At 37.0% G+C, this 9,293-nt stretch overlaps 1 protein-coding gene across 1 annotated transcript; it reads left to right on the forward strand.

Annotated features, from left to right (window-relative positions):
* Positions 1-5,914: 5,914 nt before the first annotated feature.
* On the forward strand, positions 5,915-8,917 carry LOC149149653 (disease resistance protein RPS2-like). The gene has a single exon (XM_089440067.1). It carries the CDS (start codon positions 6,164-6,166, stop codon positions 8,915-8,917), a length of 2,754 nt encoding a protein of 917 aa, XP_089296193.1. The 5' UTR covers positions 5,915-6,163.
* Positions 8,918-9,293: the final 376 nt, after the last annotated feature.

Here is a 9,293-nt window from a genome sequence, read left to right on the forward strand (position 1 = left end):
AATGAGGAGCAGAGGTGTTGTGAACGACCATAGGCTCAGTTTTCTCCACCGACATGAAACCCTCCGAATTACTACCTGTGATGTCAATACCGGCCATGGGGTGGTTTATGGTATATCGCACACCCTTAAAGCCGGGAGCAGTTTTTCTAAGTTGAGAGCGATTCCACTCACCACTCTACACGTGGCTAAGGAAGGAGAGAGAATACCACCCTCTAATTCTCTGAGCTTTTTGATCATGCGATATGATCCTCCACCATTGGATCGGGCAAGGATAATCGATGACTATGATACGGCGTGCTTGTTGGTGGGTCCAGGCGAGGCATTATTACCCGTTGTGTCAATACTGGCCATGGGGTGGTTTACAGTATATCGCGCACCCATAAAGCCGGGAGAAGTTTTTTTGAGTTAAGAGCGATTCCACTCACCACTCTACACGTGGCCAAGGTTGGAGAGAGAATACTGCCCTCATCGGGCGGTAATTCTCTGAGCTTTTTGTCCATGCGATATGATCCTCCACCGTTGGATCGGGCGAGGATAATCAACGGCTATGATACAGCGTGCATGTTGGTGGGTCCAAGCGGGCTACTCATCTTTTGCATTTATTCTCTCTGTTGTATGGGTCTCTAATTACTTCAACCTTTGGGTTAGGGAGTAAAACCTTAGGCTAAATGGTTCAGCCTATGGTTGTTTGTATTATATGTAATTTCCTCCTTTTGGTTATCTGAAATAGAAGGCACGACTCTTGCATTAGCAAAAAAAAAAATGTATCCACTTATGGAAACCATGACATATATATTCTTAGGTATTTAGCCTAAAAAAGACTTCATATCTTAGTTGTGTTAAAAAAATAAAATAAAATCCTACAAAAGAGGACCTTGAAGCTTAGACTTGTGGTGAGACAATGAAAGGGAGTAGTTTAATGACATGACTTTTTGGCTCTTTTCTCGACATATTTTCTAGTTGGTTTTGTTTGAAATTTGATAAAAATTTAAGAAAATCATAATTCTAAGTTTGCATAATCCAAGTATCCTAATGGTTTTCTAAGATGTTGAATTCATTGTTGCATTCAAAAACATAATTAAAATGGAAAAACATTGCAATCTCACTAAGATAAGTGTCATCAAATTTTGGTTTAAAAAAAGGGCCAAAAAGTTGCCTCATTAAACTACATCCAATAAAACTCATAATACTTTACATCTCTGAAAATTTAAATACATTTTTTCCTACTAAGTAGACTAATATTTTAAAATAAACATAATAACTTTTAATTAAATATAAGATAAGTGTTTTACAACAACCTTAATTGTACCATAATCTCCATGTAATAATACATGGACCATCTAGCTAGTTTGATTTAAAACAAAGACTTTACAATTTTTTTAGTAACATAATACCCATATAAAACTCAAAATTTAGTAAATTCTATTATAATAATATTGTTGGATGAAAATTGGTGTAGAATAGATGGTGATGGGGTGCACTATTAAGGCACTCTATGATGTGAAGGTCACCAATTCAAAAATCAGTGGAAAAAAAACCAATCATGTTAAACGTTGGTGTGGCTCATGTTATGAGGTATCCTAGGGTGATTTTTATGGCTTAGATGCCCCTAGGACACGGTTTCTCAAGCCAAATGTTAAGCATGCAGGCATCTTAAGATTCACACCACTTAGCAAACAAAAAAATTAAAATTAATTTCTACCTTTAATGATATCTCATTAACTTTAATATCCATATATTAAAAAATATATAAAACATAGTATATAAAAACACATATCTCATTCACCTTTTATTTATCATATATAAAAACACATATTTCATTCACCTTTTATCATAATGTTAATTTTAATTTAAATTTAAAAAAAAAAAAAAAAAATTAGTGACAACAATGGCCTTATCTTAGTATCCATCTATATCTAAACATAGAATTCCTCCACTTAACCTACACTAATGTTAAAGGATAAATTTCGCTCATAGTAGTGAATTACTTTAGATCTAGCACATATTCCGAGGACTTGACCAGATGGAGGGTGTGGAAATAAAGCACAATATAATACAACTCAAGCCAATCTAAAACATGCAAATTGGAAATCACAAAGGAAGTGGAAGGTCATACATTTCTTATCACAAGAAAATGACTCTAGTTGATGCAATCGGCTTGAAGGAGTTCTCCCAGAGATCTCAACTCTTATCCTTGCTCCTAAACACCTGCAGACAATAAAGAAACCAAGAAACAACTATTCCTTGCAGTAACAATTAGTGCATGCATATAAACATATCCAAAACAAACATGTAAATATCATTGAAATACATGAAAGAATGGAGGACGAGGCTGAAATTTTGTATTATACCAATCGTGTTGTACATGAATGGGCTCTCTTGCAAGCTTTTCTCATGGTCTCCTCTTCACCATCACTTATTGTCTACTAGACCTATTGTACTAGTTTATCGCAGAAGAAACTCTTGGTTAATCTTCTAGTGGCATTCTAACATTTTAACATTTTCCTCTTTCGTGAACTATAGAAAGCTTGCTTTCATACGTTTTCTCCAAGAGTGATCACATTGAATGTCGACACTTTCTTCACCATGCTTGATCCTTTGATCCTTTTCCTCTTTGGGTGATCAATCTTGATTTGATCAAATATTATCCATGCAAAATTGTGCTTTGTTGCTCCAACTTAGTGGCATTGGGGTGTTGTTAGCCTATTGTTGCTTGAGGTCGGTGTACACACGACATTGTTGGGCCTAGTGTTGCTTGGATACAACTTCAAGGGAGTATTGAAGCCTCCAACTCATCTTTTTTGGAGCAATCCACAAACCACTTTTGACACTTTGACTTAGTAGGTGTTGTTCCCTTCTAGTGGACCCTAGGAGGTGGCTTTTTGAGCTATAACAATCAACATAGGATACCTTTGCTTTTCCTATCAAATAAAGGATTCCCTCCACTTTGTTTATGACCAATCTAAAAGTACTTTAATGTAATACAACTGGTATACAAAACCTCACATTACTACTAATCAAGTGGTCCATCAAAAATAGGACTCACATTACTTTATGTTATAATAATAATCAACCTTGATACAAATAAGATAAGTTAGGACAACCAAATTAGATTCTCTCTACTTTTGAAGACACAAGTAAATGACTTGACCATACTATGATATAGGTGGATGTTCACAACACTTTTATGTTGTATTAATAATTAATTTGGTGTCTTTTCATGAAATAATTGAGTGATTGGTATAATGAGATGTTAGTTGTTCCATCTAATTTTAAGTTTTATGAGAAACACCTTGACCCCTTATAATAAGACTTGAAGAATAAGCTCCTCACCCTCCTAAAATCTAAATTCATACTTAACCTCTTTTATTATTAATAATAATAATTTGATTAAATAAAATCTAAACTCATACTTAAACTTTTTTATTAATAATAATAATAATAATGTGATTAAATAAAATCTAAACTCATACTTACCCTTTTTATTATTATTATTATTATTATTATTTTGATTAAATAAGCATAAACCACTCTATTTATGTTATTAATTAATAATTTGATTGAATAAGTATAAACCACTCGATTTATATTATTAACCATCTGATTGAATAAGTATAAACCACTCTATTTATCTGAAAAAAAAAAGGAAAAGAAAGAGGTATACACCACTCCATTCATTCAGTTCATTCAGTCCACGTTGTTTGCTACAACACAAGAAACTAAATTTGGAATTATTAATAATGTGATTGTGGTATAGCCGATCTTCATTCTTTTTCTTTTGCTCTCCATGAAAAGTTTTCTGTGGTTCAAATCCTTTGTCCATGAAACGCTGTGAGTTGGAATAAAAAATAGATTCCCTAAAGCATATGCGGAGAAAACGAAAGGAGCGATTAAGTTGGTAAACAAAGACTTTGAGAGTTGAGTGGGGCAGAGGGGCGTTGTCTGTGTTCGTGTTTCTAACAAAGACTTTGAGAGTTCGCGTTGTCTGTGTCTAATTCGTCCAATTTTAGATGTGTGATTGAAGTCGACCCCTAAAGATTCTTCGCCCAAACCGTCCAATTTTTAGATGCCATTGAAGACTGTTCGCCCAACCCGCTCAACTGTCCAATTTTAATTTTAATTTTAAATGAGATTGAAGAGTACCCGTAAACATTCTTCCAAAATTTTTCACTGCGCTTCTTCTCATCTGGGCGGCCCATTCAACATGTTGTCATCTGGGCGGCCCATTCAACATGTTGTCATTTGTTTGGAGGTATTATTTAATAGTTTGTATAATTTTTTTATTGTAAGAAGATACAAGTAATATGAATGTAAGTCGCATCATTAATTTTAATCTCTCTGGTATTTTAGTGTTTGAAATAGATTTACAAATAGTTTTGTCCACTAATATCAATCCCAGTGAGTTGCAATGAGTTGCAATATGAATATAAATCTCATCACTAATTTTAATGATAATGTTTGAAATAGATTTACAAATAGTCTTACCCACCGGGTGAGTTAAATCCCAGTGAGTTGCAATGAGTTGCAATATGAATATAAATCTCATCACTAATTTTAATGATAATGTTTGAAATAGATTTACAAATAGTCTTACCCACCGGGTGAGTTGTCTGTTGTCTGTATTTAATGTGCCAAATATTTTCTTTAACCAACAAAGACTGCCAAATATTTTCTTTGGCAAACAAAGACTTTGAGAATTGTCTGTATTTAACATGCCAAATATTTTCTTTGGCAAACAAAGACTTTGAGAGTTGAGTGGGCGAGAGGGACGTTGTTTGTTTTCAGAGAGGCTAACATCCTCTCCTCTCAACCCCAGAGGATCGTTGTCCGTGTTCACAAACTCCTCTCAACCCCAGAGGATGCGATTAAGTTTGAATAAAGTTATTTAACAATTTCCCCGCGCCTTCTTGTCATCTTGGCGCCCAATTTTAGATGTGTGATTGAAGACGACCCCTAAAGATTCTTCGCCCAACTCGCTCAAACGTCCAATTCGTCCAATTTTAGATGTCATTGAAGACGACCCCTAAAGATTCTTCGCCCAAACCGTCCAATTTTAGATGCCATTGAAGACTGTTCGCCCAACCCGCTCAACCGTCCAATTTTAATTTTAAATGAGATTGAAGAGGACCCGTAAACATTCTTCCAAAGTTTTTCCCTGCGCCTTCTTCTCATCTGGGCGGCCCAAACTTCCAAAGTTTCTACATCTCGTGGAAGACCAGCAGCCACCATATTGTCGTAATACACAGAAAAAAACAGAAAATCCGCATCGCTTAGATGAGAAAATGGAGTTTTTCCATATTGTCGTAATACATATCTTAGTGATTCAGAAAATATGCATATCTGGCCGACCACATGTGTCTGGTGGGTCCTAAACATCGCCGTACAGCCCACTCCTACTCCTAAGTGGATATGGTGCCCGGGCTTAAACAAACTCCTACACGACGCGGGTGCCCGGGCTCTGAAAAGATCGTTCCATTGTTTTTTCAGTGAAATATAATAATATACACTAACTGAATTTCAATGCATTAGGCGTCACTCGGGTCAAAGAATCCACAGCTCGTACTTCTAAATCAGTTGATTTTTATTTGCCTAAATTTTTTGGAGTTGTTGATTTTTTGGTGTTGGAATTCATTTTTTTCTATCTTTTAAGAATTTGTTTTTAGTGTGATTTTATTATATTTAAATTTGGTTGAAAAATTTAAATTAGAATTTTGATTTGTATTTTTTAATTAAATTTTTAATTCTGAAAAACTCCTATTTGCAAAATTACCCATCAAACTTGTAATTTCAATAAATTAATAAAAAAAATTCGACACACTACATTGTAAATTAAATCCCGTTATGCTTTTCTTGCTCCGACATCTTTTTGCCTACATCACACAGCCTCGATAGTCCAACCAAAAGATGCGATGACAAAAGTAACACGCAAAGCATAAAATGCCAACATGAAGAAAAACCGCAGTTTCTCCTATTAATTCCACCGATTTCCTCTTAGTTCCTGCATCCAGTTCAACCGCATACATACAAGTTAGTTGCAAATTTCTTCTGCTTAATTTGCTTTTCCTCAACCCCCTTGCATACAAATTTGCAGAACTGTTTCTCTGCATCTTCATTCTGTCTCTGTCTTTGCTCTGCTGTGTCTTTGTTTGAAGTTGCAAAGGCCATGGAGCACACTTTGACTGGAGCAGCGTCCAGCGCCATAAGCAGCATTGTTATTTCTCCACTGATCCAACTCATAGATGATGTGATTCATTTGGATCAAAATAGTGTCCTTCTGCAAGATAAGCTGCGTCGTACGAAAGCCCTCTTACAAGATATTGCCAATCGATTTGAGCGCGAGCGAAGAAGTCCACCAGACACCGTTAAAGACTGGGTGGAAAGGCTCCAACATTCTCTTCACGATGCCAAACAAGTCGTGGATCGCGCCCAGATACAGAAACGGTGTGTAGATTGTTTCCTCTGTAGACCAAGAGTCTCCCCGCAAATTAGAGTATGGAATGCAAATTTTGATCGACTCTTTATCGATCTTGAACGGGATTTTTCAACATTTCTCAGTGCTCAAGGGATTGCATCGGCGACACCACTGCAATCGGAGGCGTTGCTTCAGCCAGTACCACAGTCGGGCTTTGTGGGATTGGGAATTAAATCCTGCCAGATGCGGCTGCATACATGGCTTGACGACGAAGATCCGCGATTTCGCATAATTGCAGTTTACGGCATGGGCGGTATCGGGAAAACATCTTTGCTCAAAACCATCTACAACGCCTACAAGAAAGGTGAGTTGTTCGAAGCCGTAATTTGGACAGTTGTTTCTCAAAATTATAGCATTTCAGCCTTGCAGACTTATATTGCAAAGCAAATCAATCTAAATCTTGGGAGCAGCTCTAGTGTTGAGTTAGCAAAGATGCAGCTCTCTGCATCTCTAGCGAAAAAGAAATTTCTTCTTGTCTTAGATGACATGTGGAGGGAATTTCAACTGGACGAGGAATTGGGCATCCCTCTGGATAATGATAGAGGTAGCAGAGTGCTAATCTCTACGCGCAGCTTTGATGTCATAAGAAGAATGGGGGCAGATGACTTCTCCATAGAAATGCAACCGCTATCCAGCGATGAAGGGTGGCAATTGTTCTGCAGAGGAGCTTTCAAAGCAGGCAGTGCTCCGACAAAAGATATAGAGGATGTGGCCACACAAATTGTGGGAGAGTGTAACGGTCTGCCATTGGCCATAGATGTTGTAGCGGCAGCCATGAAAGGTAAGACTAGTGTAAATGAGTGGTATCTTGCTCTCCATCAGATGAAAAATATGGATCCCGGTTTTCTAACATACAGCGGTGTTGGTCAACGTCTCTATTCACGGCTGAAATGGAGTTATGATTGTTTGTCTGATTCAGTCTTGAAGAATTGCTTTTTGTATTGTGCTACCTTTCCCGAAGATTGGGAAATTCATGTGAATCCACTCGTGGAAATCTGGATAGGGGAGGGACTGGTCAATAGCAGAGAGACCAGCTATTTAATGGACTTGGGACTCAGGTATGTAGAGTTATTAGTAGAACGCTGCTTGTTTCAGAGTGTTTATGATGATTCTGGGTATAGGAGCATACAGGTTCACGATGTTGTACATGACCTGGCAATGTATGTTGCGGAGAAGGAAGAGCAATGTTTGTTCAGGACACGTCAAAACCTCCAAAAGTTTCCGGGCGCTGAAGAAGGGATCAACAATTGCAAAAGAATAGCACTTGGGCATAATAATATTTCTGTTTTGCCAACGGATTTCAGATGCCCCGACCTCCTCACTTTGATGTTGTTTTATAATCAAAGTTTAAGAGAGGTTCCAGATGGCTTTTTGATCAATCTCACCTCTCTCAGGGTTTTGGATCTGTCTGGCACCAAAATAGAATCGTTGCCCATGTCACTGTGGCATCTTACACAGCTCCAGTATCTCGGTTTGGAGAAGACCTTAATCAAGGACTTACCTGAAGACGTATGCAACCTTTCTCAGCTTCAGTTTTTGCATCTCGATGCCTGTAGACAGCTAGAATCGTTGTCTTGTACGATCGGACAGCTTGAACATCTCAGGACTTTAGATCTAAACTGTTGTTGTAGCTTAACAGGAATTCCCCGTGAGATCTCTCAGCTTACATCGTTGAATAGATTATTATTGTGGACATCAGAGACATCGGAAAACAGTATAATGGAGGTGGAGGAAGTGAAGAGTGGTGTTTGCAGTTTGAGGGATCTCACAAATTGCCCAAATTTGATGGTGCTTGCCGTACATGTAAAGGCAGGAATTGGAGCAGATGGAATACGGTCCGGAGTTAAAGTGGGTACAATGGGCAGTTGGTCGGAGGTGAGGGACCTGACATTGGTATTCGATGTGGAAGACGATGATGTGGTGGAGGATCTCCCGCAAGACATGCAGAGCATGAAGAAGCTGCAGAGATTTTTGCTTCAAAATTACCATGGCAGAAGTCTACCCAATTGTATTTGCGAGTTTCCACAATTGGAGAGGTTATATTTGTGTAGATGTTTTCAACTCAGGGATCTTCCTCCCTTGGAGAGGTTGCCAAATTTAAGGGTATTGTCATTACACGGGTGCATTAAGTTGAAGGAGCTGGGAATCGGGACATGGGGAAGTATGAGTGGATTTCCGATGTTAGAAAGTTTGACGCTGAAAGATTTACCTATGTTAGAGAGTCTGGGAAGTTCATCATCAGATGTTGTGTGGAATGAACAAAGTCTGCCTAAACTTCAAGTGTTGACCATAAAAGATTGCCCGTCATTGAAGGGATTGCCCCGAGGGATAGACAAGCTACCAGATTTGAAAACCATAAAAGTTCAACAAAATTGGTGGGAAAAGAATGATGTTGAAATTTTCTTAAAAGAAAAATTACATCATTTAATTGTATTGGTTGAATAGTGTAAATGTTGGAAAAAAAATTAATGTTGAATATATTATTTATTAGTGGTAATAATAAATTTTTAATGTTGAATATATTATTTATTTGTGTCAATATATAATTTTAATACTGTGTCGAAATTACGTCTTATATGGTCAACAATAGCAATGGATAGGACAATGATATGAAGAACATGTGAGTGAAAGATACGTTCGATAATAAATGAATAACATTTGGGTGTACTATTGATTTCATTGGAAATAATATATATTTTAAAATAATGTGATAGTAAATGAATAACATTGTTTGTATTATTGATTTTATTGGAAAGGATATATATTTTCATTATTAAAAGTAATGTTAAAGTTGAGGATATTAATTGCATCTCTAAAAAGT

The sequence above is a fragment of the Pinus tabuliformis genome, chromosome 9 (genome assembly GCF_031772625.1).
Source record: "Pinus tabuliformis cultivar Carrire ecotype Pingquan chromosome 9, CPIR1, whole genome shotgun sequence".
NCBI classification, from domain to species: Eukaryota; Viridiplantae; Streptophyta; class Pinopsida; order Pinales; family Pinaceae; genus Pinus; species Pinus tabuliformis.